Genomic DNA, 25,112 nt, shown 5'->3' on the forward strand with positions numbered 1-25,112 from the left:
TTAGCTTGTTTTGGCATCGTCATTTATAATGTATATTAGCAAATTAGGGACCAGACCTGGGACCTGTCCCATGTAAGGTACATATTCTACTATAAACCATTGTCTGTCTTCCATGCAAGCTTAGGAAAGTGATAATGAGGAGGAGGAGGAGGAGGAAAATTGGATTTACACCCTGCCCTTCACTCAGAGTCTCAGAGCAGCTTACAATCACCTTCCCTTCCTCTCACCACAACAGACTCCCTAAGGGAGGTGGGGCTGAGAGAGCACTGAGAGAACTTCTCTTGAGAGAACAGCTCTGAGAGAACTCTGACTGATTCAAGGTTACCCAGCTGGCTGCATTTGGAGGTGTGGGGAATCAAATCTGGTTCTCCAGATTAGAGTCCACCACTTTTAATCACTACACCAAAGTGGCTTAAGGTTGATTGAAGATGTGAAAATAAGTACACAAAACCATCTTTTATTGCCATTTGTGGAATTTGGTGGATATACAATAGTGGCAAATAAGAAAACAATTCCACATTGAAGTTCATCAAAGAATGACCCTGTGAGGTTTTCCCTTCAGTCATGAAAGGGTTAAGCTGAAGTTTCTGTAAGCTAATGATAGCAAGTTTAGCACAGAGCCAATCAGTTGTAGAGAAGATTCTTCCCACCATAAAGGGGGAGGTTTTATTCTTAATGAGGTGACCCTAAGATTGACTATTGGCTAATCAATATATTGGAGACAGTTCGTGCCATTCTGCATGTACACAAGGGGTAAAGCCTTTTTTTTGGGGGGGGGGGAACTTTCTTTTCCTTCTTCTTAGGGTCATAAGGGCATAAGAACATAAGAGAAACCAGTGTTGGATCAGGCCAATGGCCCATCTACTCCAACACTCTGTCACACAGTGGCCCAAAATACCAGGTGCCATCAGGAGGTCTATCAGCGGGGCCAGGTGACTAGAAGCCCTCCCACTGTTGCCCCCCCCCCCCCACACCCAAGAACATACAGCATTACTTGCCCCAGACTGAAAGTTCCTATCTATACCTTGTGGCTAATAGCCACTGATAGATCTCTGCTCCTTATGTTTATCCATATGGTCAGAAGTGAGAGGGAACAAAGAAACAAGATGGAGTAGATCAGAACTAGAAAGATGAATCAGTTTGACTGTTGTTGTTTTCTTTCCATGTAATGCTTTCCCTAATTTTGTAGTAAACTTTTTCTTAGAAGTTAAACATACATGTGTTTGTGCTGCATTATTCTGCTGTTTTATTTACTCTGCTAAATATCCAACAGCCCAATTCTGTTCTCAATTAATCCTGCTTAACCTCAATATCCTCAGGGTTTGGAGACAAATTCAGATATCATCTCATCCATCTATCTATCCATCTATCTATCCATCTATCTATCCATCTATCTATCCATCATCTATCATCTATCCATCATCTATCTATCATCTACCTACCTACCTACCTACCTACCTACCTTCATCCAAACAGTAGGTTTTTATAGGCTCTAGCATTTGGTAAATTATTACTCAAATTGGTACTTACAGAAACATTAGGAAAATATCCTTGATAGTTATGTGCTGTTTGATTTCTTTCTAAGTGAAAAGCGGGATCCATACTGCTTCACAATGAAGGTGATTATGGCTGCCAGACAAGAAGGCCTCCTGGGAAACAAAATATCAATAGCAATGTTTAACTACACAAACCTTATTTGCATTATTAGCTCTGCTGTGCAGTACCCTAGGAAAGCTAATGGCATGATTGCTAAGAAGTGTTATAGATTATAGAAAAGTAAATAAACTTCAGGGTTCCCCTTGACCACCCAACTCATTTCAGATTTCTGGAATTAGGGCTAAGAAAACAGCTTTGTTAAAGTTTTGTGTAGAAGCTGGGTGAATATATGAATACTAGGAATAAGGCCCATTGTGGAAATAAATACAATAAGCTCTAGAAAGAGGCTCTGGGAGAGTGCCCCGGCCTTGGGCACTCAGCGTCAATTTGCTGTGATGACCTCAGCAGGGTATAATGACTATTTTCTCCAGAGGAACTGATCTCTGCTACCTGAAGAGCAGTTGTAATTTTGAGAAGGAAATGGCTGGTTTGGAGGGTGGAGTCTATGGCATCCCTGTCTGAGGTCCCACTGCTCCACAAACCTCACCCTGTCCAGGCTCCACCCTTCAAATCTACAAGAATTTCCCAACATGGAGGTGGCAACCCTATCTCTTTCCCAGCCAACCATCAACCTATCTTTATCTGCCCCTCACTCTTCAGCTTTCCATCTCCCCCATCCCTCCTGGAGAGCAGTTGTAATTCTGAGTGATCTCCACCCCCCACCTGGAGGTTGGCAACAATGGTTACCCAGGAGGAAATGGCTGGTTTGGAGGGTGGAGTCTATGGCATTGTACCTGTCTGAGGTCCCACCCCTCCTCAAACCCCACTCTATCCAGGCTCCACCCATCAAGTCTCCAGGAATTTCCCAACCTGGAGTTGGCAACTCTATCTCCTTACCAGCCAAGCATCAACCTCCCGTTATCTGCCCTCACTCTTCAGCTTTCCATCTCCCCTCCACCTGCAGCCTATACCGTGCTCTGAAGCCCCATCTGCTATGGATGGGGGGCATCTCAGCAGGGTGTAAGAACAAGAGTCCACCATTTTCTGCAGCAGAAATGATCTCTGCCATCTGGAGAGCAGTTGTAATTCTGAGTGATCTCCAGCTCTCACCTGGAGATTGGCAACAATGGTTCCCCAGGAGAAAATGTAGTCTTTCTCTTCAATGGGGACAAAAGCAGCTTACATCATTCTCCTCTCCCCCCTTTGACTTATACAACAACACTGTGAAGTAGGTTAGGCTGAAAGTCTGTGATTGATCCAAAATCACCCACTCAGCTTCCACAGGAAGAACCTGGGTCTAGCACTGACTGCTACACCTAGGGTAGCCAACCTACAGGTGGAGCCTGAAGATTGCCAGGTGTCACAACTGAACTCCATAAAACGGATCTCTCCCTCCCCCCTGAGAAAATAACTGCTTTGGAGGGTTGGCTTTATGGCATTCTGTTCAGCTGAAGCCTCTTCCCTCCCCAAACCCTGGCTTCCTTAGACACAAAATATCCAGGAATTTCCCAACCTGGAGCTGGCAACCCTAGTCAGGACTGGCCCCAATGAGTTCTTCACAAAGGCCTGCAAAGAGTTTCCTTCCTTTGTCTTTTTACTGACAGAACCAAGCTTGGTTGCCTACCAACAGCCACTGAGGGGAAAGTTAGTCCCACAGAGATGCCAAGCAGGATAAGTGTCTTCATCAGGAGAGACAGTCGTTTGCCAATTATTCTGACTGGGAAAAGTGGCTGAAGTGGGAGTGGATGGGGAAGAGGAGCAGACCCAGCACCCAGCCAATGGCATGTGAGTACTCTTGAGTGGTGGCCAATGGGCCAATGGCTGATGTAGTGTATTGCACAGCCAATGGGAAAGCTGGAAATGGCCAATACACTAAGAGGATTGTTATATAGAGATGGTATTTTTCCCTCTTCAAGATTTGGAAGTTTTGGTGCCCATTAAAGAACACAATGACTTTCTTCCATAAAGAGTTTTTGCATTCACCTGAATGAATGGGGAGTTATATGTGATTGCAAAGCAGCAGCCATGTTCATCGTAGCAAAACAAAACAAAAATCCAATGGCATCTTAGTGATTAGCAACATTTACTTCAATATGAGTTTTCATGAGTCATAGCTAACTTTTTCCAGTAGATATGTGAAGGGAAGATCATCCTGGAATTCTTAAGGGGAAGATGGGGGTCGATGGGATTCCTCCTTCTCTGAAATAATTGAAATATCAAAATAAATGGAAGTTTGGGTTATATGTGTACAAATCTTAACATGCATAAAGCTGAAACGAATGAGGAACCTCTTGCAAGCAGCCAAATCCTCTGTACTGGAGCTCCGGCATTTATAAAGAATTGCTGCCATCTAATCTGCAACCTGGGACCAGTATCTAAAACATCAAAGTACTTTTACATGAAGCTTCCCATGTTCCATCATCAGCATTTTAGCACCCATTTAGGAAGTAGTTCACAAAACTTGAATGTACAGTTCAGTGTAAACGTTCACTTGCCAGCAACAGACCATCCTCTGAGTGGATTGAGTTTGCCGTATATAGCTTCGTGGTCCTCATTTTGTTCAAATTGATGGGTTCAAGAATAGAACATACAGTCTATTTGGCACATTGTGGGAATCAGGTCGCACCTTAAAGGCTTAATGCAGATATCCCTAGAACATCATTTATTTACCTTGCCTTGTAAACTGCACCTTGGGCCCTTTTTATGTAGCATTTGTAGAATGGACATATGACTTAAGTACAAAAGGATCACGTCTGTTGGGAATGGGATTATCCTCCAATCTCTGTACATTCAGTGGGCCTTCTGAATATTGACTCTGTGTACCCTTGATACTGAAAGATCGGGTAAATCACCAGTCCCACTTCCCTCCTGCAGTTGTTGATCCTACAATTATTTGTTTCACGAAAAGGGCTCTGATTTCATTGTGCCTAGTGAATATGTTCTGCTTGGGGTCCCATAAACGTTGGGTATATATAGGCTAATAATAATTTTCTCTAACAATGGATGGAACCCTGGAAATTGCAGTAGTTTAAGGAATGATCTGGAGAGTAATAATTATTGGAACCTTGGTGGTGGAAAGTGTCTTCAAGTCACATTTATGGTAACTGAGTAGGGTTTTCAAGGCAAGGGATGAACCGAGGTGGTTTGACATTGCTTGCCTCTGTGTAGCAACCCTGGACTTCCTTGGTGGTGCCCCATCCAAATACTAATCAGGGTTGACCCTGCTTAGTTTCTGAGATCTCACAAAACTGGGCTAGCCTAGACTATTCAGGTCAGCTAGACTACAATTGTCTGGGTGGGGGATGACAGTTGGTATAAAACCACTATAAATTTCTCCTATAGATATGTTCAGTGAGTCTCTGTTCACTTTTATCACTACTCATTGATCTAATTTTACTCTACTGCATTTATTTCATGCATCAGCACTACTCTAATGTTCTCATTTACTAATATGTGGACTCTCCTTGCTTTGCTTACATGGGGGAATGGGAGAGTAATTGTTAACTGCTGTGATTTACCATTCAGATACAGAGTTACAAAAGTGATACCTGCTGAAATCCCCTATCCTCTGCACCTTTTAAAGGTGGTGAACATCCTCTTCATCTTTGAATCTAGGTCCCCTATTGCCACGTTTACTCATAACTGTGTAAGAAATGCAGGGTTTTTTAAGGTTTAAGAAGAAAACAGGATTGCTATGAATGTGGGGGGAAAGTGAAAATATCTTGAAATAAACACAACATTACATTATGTTCTGGTAATTTCAAGATATATACATACAGGTATATAGGCTTGAACTTTGTCTTTAAATTTCAGATTTCCTACAGTCGATTATAGCTGTGTTTCCATTTGTGAAGCAAAATGTTGCCACCAGGTGGTTGTTTTTATCTATTACAGCCTGAGCCAGTAGTAGTAAGTAACCATTTTGAATGTAATACCTCAAATGGGTGCTTATGACTGGTAGATATTCCTTTGCTTTATTTTTGTACAAATTTATTGACATGAACTTTTTCACTTTGGAAAAAGCATATATGTAAAAAACAAGTAAAATATTCAACAATAATAATAAAATATAATCTACAAAATAATGACATATACACAGAGAAATATTTATATACCTTGTAAGCTTTCTCATTGTCAACAAATTACACACAAGTTAATACTGTAATGTTACATTCTTTTCAAGTTTCAAGTTTCACTTGTTTCCAATTATGAATGATTGAATAGATACAGTTTGTATGAAGTTTCTTTTGCATCTTATATGTCTTGTCCTCAAACTTATTAGACTTGTCCTCACACTTATCAGACCAACGGTTCCTAATCTTGACCTTGAATTTATAATACCAGTATTTCCTAAACCAAATATCCACTGAGAGCATTTTTTTCCTGAGTCCAGTGTTTTGCCAAAGCAATAGTCCAGTGTTTTCCTGCTGCTATAGGATTCTTTAATAAGTGTCTATCTTTCTCCCACTCACCAGTCAAAATAATATCAGCACTGGATGGCAGGACTCCTTGCCGTTCAAAATCTCACTGACTGTATTACAAATATTGTGCCAAAACCCTTTAGCTACTGGACATTTCCACCAGAGAAGATCAGAGATACATTTAAGTAAGTATGTTAGTCCTTTGGTTTAAACCAAGTTGTAGCATCAAAGAGCAACTGGAAAACAATGAAGTCATCATTCAAGGCTTTTAAATATATTAATTTAAAATGTTTTTATCCTGCCCTTCCCAGAGGCTCAGGTAGATAAGATGATCAATGGCAGCTACTTTCTAGTACCTATGAACTCTATTCATGTAGAACTAATCCATATGCCCTTTAAAATATATTTTATCGAGTCTCTGGTTTTACTGTATATACAGCGGAATATATTGTAGGGATTTTCATGGCTCACAGACTCTTTTAATACTCCATCATCATTTGTTCTGTGACTGAAAAATATAGGACAGAGAATCTTCTTACTAAGATCTTCAAGGTATAAAGTTGCCTTTATATCAGTTGAGGAGTGTCCTCCAAGCAAGGACTATCAACCACAAACTTCAAATGCTCTGTATGTGCATTTACAGATGCCTGTTTGCCATAGCTCATAAACTCAACCTAGGGTACATGACAGGTTCTAGATCACCATCACTGTAAAATAATGTATTGCTTTTTATATTAAAATAATGTATTGCTTTTTATTTATCAGTACTGGGTCCAATGCTTTTTAACTTGTTCATTAAGGATTTGGAGTTGGGAGTAAGCAGTGAAGTGGATAAATTTGCAGATGACATGAAATTGTTCAGGGTGGTGAAAAGCAGGGAGGATTGCAAGGCACTCCAAAGGGATTTGTCAAGGATGGATGAGTGGGCATCAACGTGGCAAATGGGGCTCAATATGGACAAGAGCAAAATGAGCCACATTGGGGCCAAAAATCCTAACTCTAAATACACGTCGATGGGGTCTGAACTGGCAGAGACTGACCAAGAGAGAGATCTTGGAGTCATAGTAGATAACTCAATGAAAATGTTGAGACGGTGTGCAACTGCAATAAAAAAGGCCAACGCTATGCTGGGGGTTATTAGGAAGGGAATTGAAAACAAATCAGCCAGTATCATAATGCCCCTGTATAAATCAATGGTGCGACCTCATTTGGAATACTGTGTACAGTTCTGGTCACCACACCTCAAAAAGGATATTATAGCATTGGGAAAAGTGCAGAAAAGGGCAACAAGTATGATCAAAGGGTTGGAACGCTTTCCCTATGAAGAAAGGTTAAAGCACATGGGGCTCTTTAGCTTGGAGAAATGATGGCTGTGACATGATTGAGGTTTACAAGATTATGCATGGAATAGAGCAGGTAGAGAAAGAAGTACTTTCTCACAATACAAGAACTCATGGACACTCAATGAAATTGCTGAGCAGTCTGGTTAGAATGGATAAAAGGAAGTACTCCTTCACCCAAAGAGTAATTAACACATGGAATTCACTGCCACAGGAGGTGGTGGCAGCTACATGCATGGACAGCTTCAAGAGGGAACTGGATAAACATATGGAGCTGAGGTCCATCAGTGGCTATTAGCCACAAGGTATAGATAGGAACTCTCAGTCTGGGGCAAGTGATGCTCTGTATTCTTGGTGCTTGGGGGGGAGGGGACAGTGGGAGGGCTTCTAGTGTCCTGGCCCCACTGCTGGACCTCTTGATGGTACCTGGTATTTTTGGCCACTGTGTGACACTGTGTGACAGAGCATTGGACTGGATGGGCCATTGGCCTGATCCAACATTGACTTCTCTTATGTTCTTGGTATCACCCAGGCTGGACTACTATACTGCAATCTGCTTGTGACTGCAGTTGAAGAATATCTTGAAAGTTCAGTTGATTCAGAATGCAGTGGTCCAGTTATGCATGCAAAAATTATCAGTTTCTGGATGCCACTGAAAGTTATGATTTTAACTTCTAAAGACCTAATTAGCCCCATTATATTTTTGTGGAGTACCTTCTCCCTTATGAGCTGCCCAGATCACAGCCTATGTGATCTGTTATTGGCTGCAACTGGATCTGGAAGATGCTTTTTTTTTTTGGAAAAAATGGCCACACAGTCACAGATCAGTGACTGAAGGTAAATATGGTGTTTCAGGAAAATGTTTATTCTTTAGTTGTTGTATCCCATGATTTACACCCTAGACTGAAAATTAGTCCTCATCAAAAAGCATGAATTATGAAGGGATTCTTAGGAATTAGGGTTTTCCCCCCAATTTAAGCCCAATTTTAAAAAAAGAAACCTGTACTGTAGCTTGTACGCCAGCAGTGGTAGTATCCAGCACAAAGACTGGATATGTGTTCCACTAATCCATAAGTGATTGAACAAGTAGATAGTTCAGTGCTCTTGACACCTACAAAAACATTATCAGCTGAAAGAAAGAGAGATGGGCCCATCTAATTGTATAATATTGGAAGAATACATGAATAATTACAGAGCTGCCGTGACAGCTGCTTACAATGTCCGCTATCAAGCACGGTGGGTGGTAATTTATCTTTGGGTTTCCCATTCATTTGTATAGGAAACAGCAGGAGGTGGTCTCTTGGCATCCCACATAATGGAAGACATTTTAAGTAAGTACCACTGCAGATTTGCCTGTTTTAGACATATTTCACACGTGTTATTTCAAACACTTTGAGCCTCTCCTTGGCTGTCGCCACACATGTGTGAAAGACAGAGATACCACTTTAAACACTCTTGTATTGATTCTTAATCAAACCATGGATTTGCAAATGCATTTCCACCTTTCAGTGGCTTTTTAAAAATGTCTCCTGTGAACAGATGTCCTTTCTAAAGCTCATTTTCAGACCTCCAGTTTTCACCCCATGTCACTGTACATGCATTTGGGAATGGCTTTCCACATTTCAACTTCTCCTTTCTGTACTGAAGAGGGGAGAATCAGGGAAATTCTTGTCATTTGCACTGCTGTAAATTGCTTTCAATGTCCGTTTTCTCTGATTGCCTGAGGAAACAAGAAGGTCCTGGGAAAGCTTTGCCACTTTCACTGGGAAAACATCTCCTGCCAACCGCATTCTGCTACTATAGCTGAAAACTGCTGTACAGAGAAGGGATGTAAGATTTCTTTTCTTCCTTTGAACTCCTTCCAAAAGGCATGTTTGGCAGAGCTACTGGTGTGGACATGTCTGCATCAGTAAAACTGGCAAGGCTCTTCTCCAGCCTTGTCAGTTTCTCAAGATGCTGTGATGAAACAGTGAAGGACATTTTAGTGAGAACTAATAGAAGGATACCTGTGAGGGATTGCCTCTGAGTCCATTTGCAGGCTATCTTGGATCAGCACCCAGGAAAGGCGGATGGAGAGTATTTTCTCATATATTAGCTGGATTTGATTACATTTAAAATACCAAAAAATAACTTGTGAATGGCTGTACATTAACTGACCTGGGTGATAATCCTAGCATGACTATTAAAACACTTTAAAATGCTCAAATGATTTTGCTTATGGGGCAGGGGGAGATTCACCTTTGTGATAATTTATGGCCTGTGTTACTTGTCAAGTCTTAATGTAAGGTTCTGATAAATGTTAATGATCCACTGAACAGTTTTCTCCTTGGCTCTTAAAGTAAAACACCGAGATAAGTTTCAGTCATATTTTTAAAATGCAGATCAACACAGAAATAAAGGAAAACACTAACAGCAACTTATAAACACAATTTATAAATACTCTGAGATCTTTCTGAAATTGTAGTAGGCGGCCAGCAGGGGGAAAACAAATGTTGTTGCAGTGCCAGGAGACTTGCAGTGCCATGGAAACCAGAGTTGCATCCTTCTAAGTCCATTGAAGTCAATGGGCTTACAATGCAATTTTATTTATTTATTTATCAATTTATCCATTTATTAATTAAACATATCCCACCCTACTCCACAAGTGGGCTCAGGGTGGCCCACAACATATAAAATAACAATAAAACCAGTAATATAAAAACAATTAAATTATTTAAACAATCAAAGCAAGATGGCACAAAAACACTAATAGTCTGACAGAAGGTAATAGGTAGCCCAATTTATAGCAGTTTCTAAGCAGATGGTGGTTGGTACTCTGATATAATTCTAAACATTTAGGTGAGTATGACTCTGCTTAGGATGGCACCATCAGTAACCACCTCAGTGCTATGGGTCCCTGCTAAGAAATGACACCATGACAAAATAAAAAAGGGAAATTTGCCCACTGCATAGCAGCATTCTTGGCTACAGAAAATGTTTAACAATAGTTGAACACAGATAAATAATGGTTGGTTGGTTGTTGTTGTTGTTGTTGTTGGAAACAACATCATGTCACAGCTGACTTACATTGACTCCATGGGGTTTTCAAGGCCAGAGTTGTTCAGAGGTGGTTTGCCATTGTCTGGTTCTGCATCATGACCCTGGTATTCCTTGGAGGAATCCCATCCAAATACTAGCCAGGGATGACTCTGCTTAGCTTCTGAGATCTGACTAGATCGGGCTAGCCTGGGCTATCCAAGTCAGGTTGACTTCCTGCTTAATTAACACTGTTAGGCTGCAGCCACATGCACTAAATAATCCACTTTCAATGCACTTTCCAACTGGATTTTGCCAGTTCACACAGGGCGATTCTGCGTCTGGCATTCACTCCACATTTTCTCAACACTGAGAAAAAGGTGCAGCTGAAAGCCACACTCAAATATCCTGGGGCAATGCCATACTGACTGCGGTCACCTCTGAATGGCCATAAGTCTATGCAGAAGGTACCATAAAACCTGATGATCAAAGAAAGTGAAAGCAGCATGCAATGTAGAGGGGGATTTCTGTTCCAAGGCGGGTTTAGCAAAACAATGGAGGGAAAAGCCAATGCAGAATCGCCCACAGTAAAATCCAGTTGAAAGTGCACTGAAAGTGGATTGCAAGTGGATTATTTAGTGTGTGTGTGTGACCACAGCCCAAGTCTGACTGCTCACTTGATGAGCAATTGAACTTTACAAAGAGCACAAGACCAGCCACTGCAGCCAGTTATTTGGAAGGGATTTTTCCAGACTGAAGGCTCAGTGCTCAAGCTGCTTTGGAATCACCACAGATTTAGAAAAGTCATTTGAGCTACAAGCAACACTCTCTCCTTAACTGCTGTTTAGGAAAAAAGCACATGGTTTCCCTCCCGCTAAATAAATAAACCACAACATGAATATTTTTTATTGTCACATAACAGCATGATGCATTGCTGTCTTCGAAGCACAAAATGTGCACCTGGAGCTCTTATGTCAACAAGGACTCTGCCAATAAGACTTCAGATCCTCATGCACAATCTCCTGTGTTCATGGATCCACTCTCTCTATCAAAATAAATAATCAGCCTGTGCATATGTGAACATATGCATATGTGAACACATGGTTCTGGAATGCAATACATGTGAGAATCAAAGTCTATTCTCAGACTCTTTGCCATGGTACCATCACTGTTGAATATCCTTTGCAGCAGAGATGCACTGCAACTGAAAAATCCATGACTGATAAATTAATGAACCACACTGATCAATTAATTAATGCCTTCAGACCTCTTTAAAATTCTATGTGACAACAACATTGTCTGAGTGTGTAAAACACCTGTTGGAAGGTTGACTTTAAAATAAATCCCCCGTTTTATTTGCATATTTTTCCCTGTCTCAATTCAGTCTCGTCTACAAATATAACTTTGTACGCAGTGCATGTGTCACAGTGTCTCCTTTTGCTTCCTTAATGCATAGGGGTATACAAAATGAACCACAGGGTAGGCAAACAAATAGTGATTATAGCTTCAGAAATGACATCTCCTATATAATGCCTCACGGTGCCTTGCAATATATACTCTTTATCTCTTCAATTTCCATCCACTTCTGTGTTAATAAGCACCGAGTGCAAAGCAGAACAAAGCCTTAACCCTAGAATTATTTTGAGCCTACTGTGGGCTGCACTCACTCATTCAACCTCTACTGTCTCAGCACGAGCTGCGGGGTCAACGTATTGTTTTAAGTCTTTGCTTTCCTCACACTTGAGTTCATGAACACTGGTCGGTTTCTTTTAATCTCTATTTCTGTTAGATTTGTGGAGTTATAAGTATAAATAAATGCACATTTGCACACTGATTTACATTATTAATTAAACATATCCCACCCTACTCCACAAGTGGGCTCAGGGTGGCCCACAACATATAAAATAACAATAAAACCAGTAATATAAAAACAATTAAATTATTTAAACAATCAAAGCAAGATGGCACAAAAACACTAATAGTCTGACAGAAGGTAATAGGTAGCCCAATTTATAGCAGTTTCTAAGCAGATGGTGGTTGGTACTCTGATATAATTCTAAACATTTAGGTGAGTATGACTCTGCTTAGGATGGCACCATCAGTAACCACCTCAGTGCTATGGGTCCCTGCTAAGAAATGACACCATGACAAAATAAAAAAGGGAAATTTGCCCACTGCATAGCAGCATTCTTGGCTACAGAAAATGTTTAACAATAGTTGAACACAGATAAATAATGGTTGGTTGGTTGTTGTTGTTGTTGTTGTTGGAAACAACATCATGTCACAGCTGACTTACATTGACTCCATGGGGTTTTCAAGGCCAGAGTTGTTCAGAGGTGGTTTGCCATTGTCTGGTTCTGCATCATGACCCTGGTATTCCTTGGAGGAATCCCATCCAAATACTAGCCAGGGATGACTCTGCTTAGCTTCTGAGATCTGACTAGATCGGGCTAGCCTGGGCTATCCAAGTCAGGTTGACTTCCTGCTTAATTAACACTGTTAGGCTGCAGCCACATGCACTAAATAATCCACTTTCAATGCACTTTCCAACTGGATTTTGCCAGTTCACACAGGGCGATTCTGCGTCTGGCATTCACTCCACATTTTCTCAACACTGAGAAAAAGGTGCAGCTGAAAGCCACACTCAAATATCCTGGGGCAATGCCATACTGACTGCGGTCACCTCTGAATGGCCATAAGTCTATGCAGAAGGTACCATAAAACCTGATGATCAAAGAAAGTGAAAGCAGCATGCAATGTAGAGGGGGATTTCTGTTCCAAGGCGGGTTTAGCAAAACAATGGAGGGAAAAGCCAATGCAGAATCGCCCACAGTAAAATCCAGTTGAAAGTGCACTGAAAGTGGATTGCAAGTGGATTATTTAGTGTGTGTGTGTGACCACAGCCCAAGTCTGACTGCTCACTTGATGAGCAATTGAACTTTACAAAGAGCACAAGACCAGCCACTGCAGCCAGTTATTTGGAAGGGATTTTTCCAGACTGAAGGCTCAGTGCTCAAGCTGCTTTGGAATCACCACAGATTTAGAAAAGTCATTTGAGCTACAAGCAACACTCTCTCCTTAACTGCTGTTTAGGAAAAAAGCACATGGTTTCCCTCCCGCTAAATAAATAAACCACAACATGAATATTTTTTATTGTCACATAACAGCATGATGCATTGCTGTCTTCGAAGCACAAAATGTGCACCTGGAGCTCTTATGTCAACAAGGACTCTGCCAATAAGACTTCAGATCCTCATGCACAATCTCCTGTGTTCATGGATCCACTCTCTCTATCAAAATAAATAATCAGCCTGTGCATATGTGAACATATGCATATGTGAACACATGGTTCTGGAATGCAATACATGTGAGAATCAAAGTCTATTCTCAGACTCTTTGCCATGGTACCATCACTGTTGAATATCCTTTGCAGCAGAGATGCACTGCAACTGAAAAATCCATGACTGATAAATTAATGAACCACACTGATCAATTAATTAATGCCTTCAGACCTCTTTAAAATTCTATGTGACAACAACATTGTCTGAGTGTGTAAAACACCTGTTGGAAGGTTGACTTTAAAATAAATCCCCCGTTTTATTTGCATATTTTTCCCTGTCTCAATTCAGTCTCGTCTACAAATATAACTTTGTACGCAGTGCATGTGTCACAGTGTCTCCTTTTGCTTCCTTAATGCATAGGGGTATACAAAATGAACCACAGGGTAGGCAAACAAATAGTGATTATAGCTTCAGAAATGACATCTCCTATATAATGCCTCACGGTGCCTTGCAATATATACTCTTTATCTCTTCAATTTCCATCCACTTCTGTGTTAATAAGCACCGAGTGCAAAGCAGAACAAAGCCTTAACCCTAGAATTATTTTGAGCCTACTGTGGGCTGCACTCACTCATTCAACCTCTACTGTCTCAGCACGAGCTGCGGGGTCAACGTATTGTTTTAAGTCTTTGCTTTCCTCACACTTGAGTTCATGAACACTGGTCGGTTTCTTTTAATCTCTATTTCTGTTAGATTTGTGGAGTTTTAATTAAAAATAAATGCACATTTGCACACTGATTTACAGGGATGTAAATCTGGGTAAAAAGAGATGTTAATTTGTGATGGCAGAAATGAAATGAAATAATTTACCCTAGCCCTTCCTATTAATCAATAAACTATTGAACCAGCAAATTCACTTTGTGATTTTGAAGCATTTTCTGGTTTCTCTCATGTGCCGAGAGGAGGAGGAAACAGTTTTATCCTTCCCCCAAATCTGAAAACTCCCCTTTTAATTGGAGACAAGCTGCACTTCTCTCTTTTATGTAGTGCATAAAGTTAATGAAATGTTCATAAAAAGATAGATCATCACGTTTCATCCAATTCATTATAAACTGCATGCCTCATTTACATGCTTTCCAGTCTATTTTTCCCCCCCTGAGAGATGGAGAATGCAGGTCTCTTCTGCAATCAGAGGAACTCATTCTGCTTGCTTGCAACTAATCATTTCCATGATGTAAGCAGAAGCATTAGATAACATAAAACTTTGAGAAGGAGTAAAGCATAACTAATAACATGAGCATATTCAGCTTCGTAGAAGTCCATATTTTCTGACAAAATAGCAGAGGAATGGCGGTAAATTATCACAATATGGGATTTTCAAGATGAGACTGCAGTTTTCAGTGCTGCAGATACTTTATTTATTTATACCCTAAGGATCTCTCAAAACAAACCAGGACTGAATGATCCTCTGTGAGAAGACTTCTGGTTTCACAAACTATGGGTGATTTCCCACAAGCGCACCCTAAGTACATTTAAAATAAACTATTGATCCATGTGATGTCTGAACTGAGCTAATGTTTCTTCATTATTTTCTCCCCACTGTTGCCTTCCCAACAATACATATTTTGCCTGATAATATTCATTTCTCAAGCCATACTCCTTCAGTCCAGCTGAACACATTTCCTAACTTGTAAGTGACACAATCATTAGCAAATGGCTTATCCAAAGCCCCTCAAGTAGGCATTTTCAGAAAAAGGAATAAATTGCAAAACAAAACAAAACACAAAACCCCCAAACCTGTTAATTTCATCCTGGAACTAGCGGCTGAGCCATCTGGAAACTCTGACATTTCTTGTTTTCTTTTTTTCCTTTCCCAGAAGGTTTGAAGACAGTAGGGGCAATGTTTGGGCTGGGCACTGAAATGTATTATCAGCTGTGCCTAATGTCAGATTTATAAACTGTATGAGTCTTCAGCAGCCTGTTTTCTTCAGCTCTTTTCTGGAGGTCTGCATGTAACTATGGCTCATGGTAGCCTCTTTAAGAGGATAAATTTACACTGTAGAATAGAATATATGCAGTCATCAAGAGGTCAAGATTATTCTGTATAAACTTGTGTTCAGTCTTCACAGCTGGTTATATGGTGGTAAAATTGTATCATCATACCTTCTACCACTATAACACATTGCATATGGGACTGTCTTCAAAGAATGCAAAAAATGCAACTAGTCAAAATGAAACTTCTAGATTGTTGGATGCTCCCATTTTAGTCAGTCTTTGCAGAGTTCCCGTGGATTTGTAGGTCCAGTTCAAAGTGCAGGCTTTCTATTGTCTACTGTAAATTTTTTTGCCCTAAACTGGATGGCCCAAGCTAGTCCAATCTTGTCAGATCTTGGAAGCTAAGCAGACTCAGCTCTGGTTAGTATTTGGATGGGAGACCAAGAAGGAATTTCAGGGTCTCTATGCAGAAGAAGTCAATAGCAAGCCACCTCTGTTAGTCTCTTGCCTTGAAAACCCTACAGGATTGTCAAAAGTCAGCTGTGAGTTGATGGTATTTCACACACACACACACACACACACACACACACACACACACACACACACACACACACTGCATTTTTATCCTGCCCTTCATCCAAAGAATTCAGGATAGTGTGCATGTTTGTTCCTTCCTCTGTTTCATCCTCACAACAACTCAAAGAGTAAAAGTTAGGTTGAAAGAGAGTGACTGGCCAGGCTTCATGATTAAGTGGGAGTTTGAACAATATATACCATAGCATTAGTAATTTTTGTTACGTATTTTCTGCTTCAATTGAAAGTGTGTTTACAGGCTCTGGGTCTTGGGGTATCAATAAACACAATGTCTTGTCTTGTCACACAACAAACTGATTTTTTTTTGTAGAATATTTTCCTACCCCAAGAAACACTGGAATTTGGCTTGGGGTATGAATTCAGAAGATAATATATGAAACTTTTGTAGCAGTGTGAATTAGTCTGCAACCTTACTGATAGCTGTTGGCTCAGGGGACATAAACTGGTCTTTAGGGCCTTCTGAGATCTCATCATTAGCACTGGTCATATACCAATGCCCCAGCCTGTACTGACTCCATTAAAAGGTCATTACAGGAGGTACAACAGTCTCATTCTGCCTTCCAATTTCTTCTATCGTTCCATTTTCCCCTTAAATGGATTTCAAACTGGGTTCTGGTGAACATTGTGGTTTCTCAGCCTCACAGGCATTCATCAGAACATGAACAGAAACTTCCCTGCATTACAGCTTTTCCAACACAACCGATGATCCTCCAAAATGAGCACCTGTAGGGGTGGGCTGTGTGTTCTGGTCATCTTCTCAGATCACAGCAATGCATCCCAAATACACCTGGCTAGCAATCATGTGATAACTGAGTTAGGACACTCCCATAATTATTCAGGGGTTCTATGGTAAATAAATTAATATGGAAAGCATTCTCTAAAGGCACTGAATTTCTTCTTCTCTAGACAAATATTTCCTCTACAGGAAACAATGATATATTGCCTAGTTTAAATCATAGTGCTTCCTTTCGACTAGATGTATTTAGTACCCAAGTCCAAGTCAAAATATATATATTTTAGATACACATCTGAACATAATCTGCATAAGAATTTCACACAAACAATGCGAGTAAAGGTATGAAGTCTCTTTTAAACCATGATCTGTAAAAGCTGTCAGGATATTATTATTTTGTGAATGTGGGAAAAAAAATATGGAATGTTCCAGCTACTAGAATACTTTGTCAAATAAATACATCTGCATGTATCACTGGTGATAGGATTCCAAAGGCTGTACTGTTATGAAGAAGAGAAGTGATCTCTGAAGAGCTGGGTCTCAGCACATCCTGCCTTCTCCTGATCAATTACAGCTGTAGAAAAACAGCAGTTTTACACAGAGGAACTTCATTCCCTAGCAAAGTAATGCCTTCATCGGTGGAAGGGAGGAGAAAAGCAAGTAGTTGAATGAGCACGTTGAGAAATTAAAATAAGCAGAAAAAAGGAATAAACAATTAAAACCACTTCTCCATTGTTCCAAACCAAGAAGATGAAAGTGAGATTACTTATTACTTGTTCAGCCAACTGGTATTCCATTTCCCTGCCACAACTGTATAAACACATATCTCTTCCAATGAATGCTTTGTAGAACCACCTGCACCCTATTCAGCACTGAACCTAAGTGACACTTCAAACATTCTCATGAGAAGTCAGTTTCTTTCTCACAAAATAGGATGCAATATTTCTCAACAGATTATTGGGACGCAAGTAGTATTTTCCTAAGGGGTTACTGCAGTTCAAGATTTGTTCTCAAGCCATGTTTCCAGAGCTCCTTAGAGCGCCATCTAAAGGCAGATTAATTCACACAGTCAAGATAATTGCTGGTTGATTAGCAAAACAACCCTGCATTTCTTGCAAAACCAAAGCTTGCTGAAAGATTAGGACTCAACATCACAATCTGATGGAGCAGCTGTAGAAGTGGCCCCACTGGTGGACCTCCTGATCACACCTGTGTGGCCACTCTGTGACAGAGTGTTGAACTGTATGGGCCATTGGCCTGATCCAACATTGGCTTCTTATGTTCTTGTGTTCTCTTATCCTGTCTTGAGCTTGATGTGGCTATAGGCCCTGAATTCCCACCCAGCCCCTATATATTTTCAGAATGATCTGATGATATGGCTGATCTTACAGCAATCCTGTCCTTTAACCAAAACTTTAGAGAAGCGCATGCTAAATTCTTGCCTGATTTTCCTCAAGTCCCAGGTCCATGCAGATATGTTGGCATCAATAGAGCTATCACTGGTTTGAAGTAGTGATCCAACATCTCAAGGTGTTATATAGATGGGAACAGGGCTATTTTTGGGCAGGAGCGCACAGGAACGGAGTTCCGGCTGGCTCCTGAGTTGGCCACACCCAGCAGGAGCTCATTAACATAACAGGCCACACACAACAGCAGAAACTCATTAGAATTGGCTACAGTAGGGGTGTGTGGCCTAACATGCAAAGGAGTTCCTGCTACAAGAAAAGCCCTGGGTTTTGACAACAAACAAGGTAAACAGAATAACAAGCAAAAGGTGGGTGTGGCTGGATGACCACACTTCTGGTAACATGGGGGTGCGGCCTAATGTGCTAATGAGCTGTGCTGTCAGGGTTGTGGCCTAATATGCTAATGAGTTTCTGCTGTTGGGTGTGGCCTATTATGCTAATGAGTTCCTACTGGGCTTTTTCTACAAAAAGAGCCCTGGATGGGAACAATACACTGAAAAGGTATAGAAAAGAGATGAAAGGATGACAGATTCTTGCCTCAAGCAGGGCCTCAAGCAGGGCCAGGGCCTTTTCGGCCCTGGCCCCAGCCTGGTGGAACATGCCCACAATTGAGATCAGTGCCCTGTGGGATTTGCTGCAATTCCTCAGGGCCTGTAAAACAGAGCTGTTCTGCCAGGCCTTTGGTTGATGTGAAATAACATCGGCCTCCCATGTTCCAACCACGGTGCCCTATATCACTGGCACAGTGGGCAATTGACTCATTAGTGTGGCTTGTTTTCCATTGTGTTGTTCTAAATATTCCAAATGTCCAATACAGTTTTAACATTATTCTTCAACAGTCTCTTAGGTAAAAAACACACATTGATCTTCATGAATAAATTCTTGAAGGATTATTTTCAGTCTTTCTGCTAAAATTGTAGTAAACAACTTATAATTATTATTCAAAAATGAGATTAGTCTGTAATTGCTGGTGTCGAAGTCAAATGTTGACCTTCTTTAGGTATTAGTGTTATATTAGCTTCTTTCCAAGTCTCTAGCATCTTTCCCTCTTGTAAACTACAGTTCATTGTACTAAGTAAAGGTTGTAAAATTTCATCTTCAAAACACCTATAGTACAAACCCGATAAGCCATCTGGTCTTGGAGCTTTTCCTGATTTAATCTTTTTATAGCTTCCACTACTTCTCTTATTGTAATAGGTCCATTCATATTTTGTCTTTGTTGTTCTGAAATCTTTGGTAAATTTTGTTTTTTAAGATTTTCATCTATTTTCATCAATGAGACATAAGAACATAAGAACATAAGAGACGCCAATGTTGGATCAGGCCAAAGGCCCATCCAGTCCAACACTCTGTGTCACACAGTGGCCAGAAATACCAGTGCCATCAGGAGGTCCAGCAGTGGGGCCAGGACATTAGAAGCCCTCCCACTGTTGACCCCCCCAAGCACCAAGAAGACAGAGCATCACTTGCCCCAGAGTCCCTATCTATACCTTGTGGCTAATAGCCACTGATGGACCTCTGCTCCATATGCTTATTTAATTCCCTTTTGAAGCCGTCCATGCTTGTAGCCACCGCCACTTCCTGTGGCAGTGAATTCCATGTGTTAATCACTCTTTGGGTGAAGAAGTACTTCCTTTTATCCGTTCTAACCCGACCACTCTGCAGTTTCATGGAGTGCCCATGAGTTCTTGTATTGTGAGAAAGGGAGAAAAGTACCTCTTTCTCTACCTGCTCTTTCCCATGCATAATCTTATAAACCTCGATCATGTCACCCCTCAGTCGTCGTTTCTCCAAGCTAAAGAGCCCTAAGCGCAATTAGGGAAAGTGTTCCAACCCTTTTATCATTCGAGTTGCCCTTTTCTGCACTTTTTCCAAAGCTATAATATCCTTTTTAAGGTGTGGTGACCAGAACTGCACACAGTATTCCAAATGAGGTCTCACCATTGATTTATATAGGGGCATTATTATATTGGCTGATCTGTTTTCAATACCCTTCCTAATAATCCCCAGCATAGCATTGGCCTTCTTTATTGCAGTCACACACTGTCTCGACATTTTCAGTGAGTTATCCACTACAACTCCAAGATCTCTCTCTTGATCAGTCTCTGCCAGTTCAGACCCCATCAATGTGTATTTATATTTAGGATTTTTGGCTCCAATGTGCATCACCTTGCACTTGGCCACATTGAACCCCATTTGCCATGTTGACGCCCACTCGCCCATCCTTGACAGATCCCCTTGGAGTGCCTCACAATCCTCACTGGTTTTCACCACCCTGAACAACTTTGTATCATCCGCAAATTTAGCCACTTCACTGCTTACTCCCATCTCCAAATCATTAATGAACAAGTTAAAAAGCAGTGGACCAAGTACTGATCCCTGCGGTACCCCACTGCTTACCACCCTCCACTGAGAAAATTGCCCATTTATACTCACTCTCTGTTTTCTATGAATTAGCCAGTTTTTGATCCATAAAAGGACTTGTCCTTCTATCCCATGATTTTTGAGCTTACTTAGGAGCCTTTGATGAGGAACTTTATCAGAAGCTTTCTGGAAGTCAAGGTAAACAATATCTATTGGATACCCCTTGTCCACATGTTTGTTCACCCCCTCAAAGAACACTAACAGGTTAGTGAGACAAGATCTTCCCTTACAGAAACCGTGCTGAGTCTGCCTCAATAGGTTTTGTTCATCTATGTGCCTACTAATTCTTTCCTTAATAATGGTTTCCACCAATTTACCCGGTATCGACGTCAGACTGACTGGCCTGTAATTTCCCGGATCTCCTCTGGAACCCTTTTTAAAGATGGGAGTGACATTAGCTACCTTCCAATCCTCAGGAATGGAGGCAGATTTTAAGGAAAGATTACATATCTTTGTCAGGAGATCCACAAGTTCACATTTGAGTTCTTTCAGAACTCTCGGATGTATGCCATCTGGGCCTGGTGATTTATCAGTTTTTAAGTTGTCTATCAGTTTTAGGACCTCCTCTCTCGTTACCTCAATCTGACTCAGGTCTTTCAACACCCCTCCTGAAATCAGTGGTTCTGGAGTGGGCAAGCACTTCTCATCTTCCACAGTGAAGACAGAGGCAAAAAATGCATTTAGCTTCTCAGCAATTTCCCTATCATCCTTCAATACTCCTTTTACCCCTTGGTCGTCCGAGGGCCTCACTGCCTCCCTGGCTGGTTTCCTATCATATTTGCATCTATATAAGTTGGAATAATATTTATAAAATATTTTTGAATAGCCATATTATCCTTTAATGCAGTGTCTCCTCCTTGTAATGTTAGAATCATTCTCTTTTCTTGTTCTTTTCTCAGTTCATAAGCCAACTATCTCCAGTGTTCTCTCTAAGCTGAGTTAGTGTGAGCTAGCTCACAGTTTTTTTAGCCTCTAGCTCAAACATTTTTGTCTTAGCTCAGGAAGTATGGCTCTAGACTAGAGCAAACTATTTTATGCAGTAGCCAAATCACTCACAACTTTAATTCCAGTAGCTTACAAAGTAGAATTTTTGCTCAAAAGGCTCCACATCTTAGAGGGAGTATTGATCTCCCTAGTATGTTTATAAATTCAAAATATCTTTGTTTAACATAGTTCAATTTTGTTTCCATTTCTCTTATTGTTTATATAGATAACTGCTGTTGTAAAATTCTTATTTTTTGAGAGATACTTTTTATTTTCTAGAAAGTTTTAAAATTCACCCTCATTTTTTAAATTTCATCCAAAATATGTTGTTGAAGGCTCTAACGGCTAGAGTTCATTAGTTGTTGTAGATTTTCCAGGCAGTATGGCCTTGGTCTTGGCATTGTAGTACCTGACATTTTGCCAGCAGCTGTGACTGGCATCCTCAGAGGTACAACATTGACACAGAGAGTACTCCATCTTTCTGTGTTATACTTTTGAGGATGCCAGTCACAGCTGCTGGCAAAATGTCAGGTACTACAATGCCAAGACCACGGCCATACAGCCCAGAAAATCTACAATAACTCATCCAAAATGTTTTGTATATTCTCTTGTCTCTTTTTCCTCAACTCAGAATTATGCTGTATCAAATGACCTCTAATAAAAGCTTTACTTGCATCCCATACCAATCTCATGCCCATATCTTTATTTAAATTGAGTTCAAAAAGGTCTTTTAGCATCTTTTTACAATCTTCTACAATTGTCTCTTTTTTAAAACAATGCTTCATTTACTCTTCATTTAATGGTACTGGATTTTCTTTTGCAAGTCAAAGTTACAGGATTATAATCTGCAAAAGTCTTTGGTAAAATCTCTGCTTTAGAAACCTTAGTAACCAAATCTCCAGAAATGAAAACATGTCTTTCTTGAAAAGGATCTATGCCTCTCTGAGAAATAGGTAAATTCTTTAGAATTGCCATTTTTCTGTCTCCAGATGTCCACTAAACTCAAGTAATTCATCAAATTAAAAAAAAAAACTCTTGGCAATTTACCTTGTGATTTCCCCCCCAGAAAGTCTGTCCACTTGCAGTGAAATCACACCATTCCAATCACCCATCAAACACAAACTTTCACATGAAAAGTTCATTAAGCTGTCCATTAATTGTTTGTAAAACTCCCCTTTAACCGCATTTGGAGCATAAATTCCCAACACCATAGTCCCACAAAAATTAATTTATACCCCCACAAATCTCCCATGTTCATCAGTCAGAACCAACTCTGGTTTTAATTGGGGGTTTATATACGGTGCAACCAATGCTCTCTCTAAGCTATGGAGTCTTGTGAGCAAAAATTCTACTTTGTGAGCCACTGGCATTAAAGTTGTGAGTGAGCGATTTGGCTACTGCATCTAGAGCCATCCTTCCTGAGCTAAGTCAAAAATGTGTGAGCCATAGGCTCACACTAACTCAGTATAACTCAGTATAATACAGAAAGCTGATGTACTGCACCATTTTTATTTTTAGTATCAACCGATACAAATTCCTCACCCAATGATTCATAAGTCAGATATTTTATGTCCTTTTTTCTGATATGAGTATTTTTTTCTTTTTTGAGGAGCATTCGCTCCCTTTATATTCCATGTTAAACATTTAAACTCCATGTTTCAACTTTATATTTGAGAAAGTCAATATTTAAGTCAGTCATCTTTTTTCAACTCAAACTGTATCTGTTGTGGATCTGGTGTGACATCTTTTGGATTCTCTGTTTGCATTTCATCAAAATCACTTTTAAATCTTTCTAAGAATTTTCTCACCTTTAGGATAGAATTCATTATGAATCTCTGTTGTTTATTGGTCAAGATCACACCTTCTGATTTGTTCCAAAGAAAAGAGATCTGTTTTAATTTGTCTGTTAAGAAGGTGTAATCTTTTCTCTTCTGTAAGGTTCTTAAGAGAATTTCTTTCATAACAATAATATCTGTGTTATCCATTCTCAGTCTTGTTTTGAAATGCTGTTGTAAAACTAGATATCTAGTATTCTTCCTGAAAAAATGAACCAAAGTATCCCTTGGGACCTTTCTCATAGAAGCAAATCTAGAATTTATTCTATAAACTTTGTCTATTTCAGTTTCTATTTCTTTCTCTTCCATCTCCAAAAATTCTGATAATGTTTTAATAATTCTTTCTTTGATCAGTTCCCAGGACTTTCAAGAATAAATCTGAACCTCAAACAGTGTCCTTTTGCTCCCAATTTCTAACAAATTGTCTTGTTCTTTTTCTAGTTTTTTATCTAACACTTCTGTCTTACTTTCTAAAGTTTCCACTTTGTCAGTAATCTGTTTTACTTCTCCTAAAATTTGCTTCAAAAAGCTATCCAACTTTTTAACCTCCTGTGTCAATTCATCTTGCATTTTCAGGAATCTATTGTCCATCTTTGCAAATCTCTTGTTCATTCACTTTTCAAAGTGCATCTGATTGTTTTGATGCTCAACCTGTATTCTGGACAGGAGACTACTGTTAGGACAAAATATGGAGAAACAGAATGCTTTCCAGTTGGCAAAGGCATTAGACAAGGATGTATTTAATCTCCCTATTTTTTCACTCTGTGTGCAGAACATATCATTAGTAGAGTGGGATTAGATTTTGATGAAGGTGGGGTGAAAATTGGTGGAAGGAACTATGATGGACCTCTGTTGCTTCCCAACTCTCAGGCAGATTTTTCCTGTCAAAATGTAGTTCCTTTCTGTTACTGATCTGCCCCCCTTTGAAATGGCACTTGAGACTGTATAACTTTTAAAACAGAATAAAAGATTTTTATTTAACATGAATGGAATATATAGAGAAATCAAGGTTTAAAAGTACTGAGGTAAAAGTTATATTTTGTACAGGAACAAATTCTTGAAATAAACAAGAGTGTGTTGTAGCTTATTTTCAGAGATTTTTAGATCTTTGCAGTGAGAGGTACTTTGCTTAGTATATATCAGCAGTTTCAATATTACTTCATAGAGTTTCCTAGAGGTTCACTTTTTCTTAGAGTATATAACTTTCTCCTTTAAAAATAAATAAATAAACAGTTTTCCACTAACTCGGGAGGTGTCTAAAGCTTATTTCCTTTACCACAGACCAGGGTTCTCCTCAGAGCTCAACCCCTTTTCAACTGGCAGGAATTATTCTTCTTTTCCCTAAGAAGCAATAACCCTTGCTTGTTCAGCTTGATGGGTAGTTACAGCCTAGCAAACCAGTCACCCTTGCCAAATCTCTCTTCCAGT

General features: G+C 40.0%; 1 protein-coding gene across 1 annotated transcript in view; it reads right to left on the reverse strand.

Annotated features, from left to right (window-relative positions):
• LOC107114663 (phospholipid scramblase family member 5-like) overlaps positions 1-24,275 on the reverse strand; it is a 92,164-nt gene extending 67,889 nt beyond the window's left edge. Inside the window, exon 1 of the mRNA XM_015416232.1 lies at positions 24,152-24,275. Coding sequence (XP_015271718.1) covers positions 24,152-24,275 — 124 coding nt within the window. The remainder of the gene's footprint in view (positions 1-24,151) is intronic.
• Between the last annotated feature and the right edge of the window lie 837 nt (positions 24,276-25,112).

The sequence above is a fragment of the Gekko japonicus genome, unplaced genomic scaffold, assembly GCF_001447785.1.
Source record: "Gekko japonicus isolate JY-2015 unplaced genomic scaffold, Gekko_japonicus_V1.1 scaffold2646, whole genome shotgun sequence".
NCBI lineage: Eukaryota > Metazoa > Chordata > Lepidosauria > Squamata > Gekkonidae > Gekko > Gekko japonicus.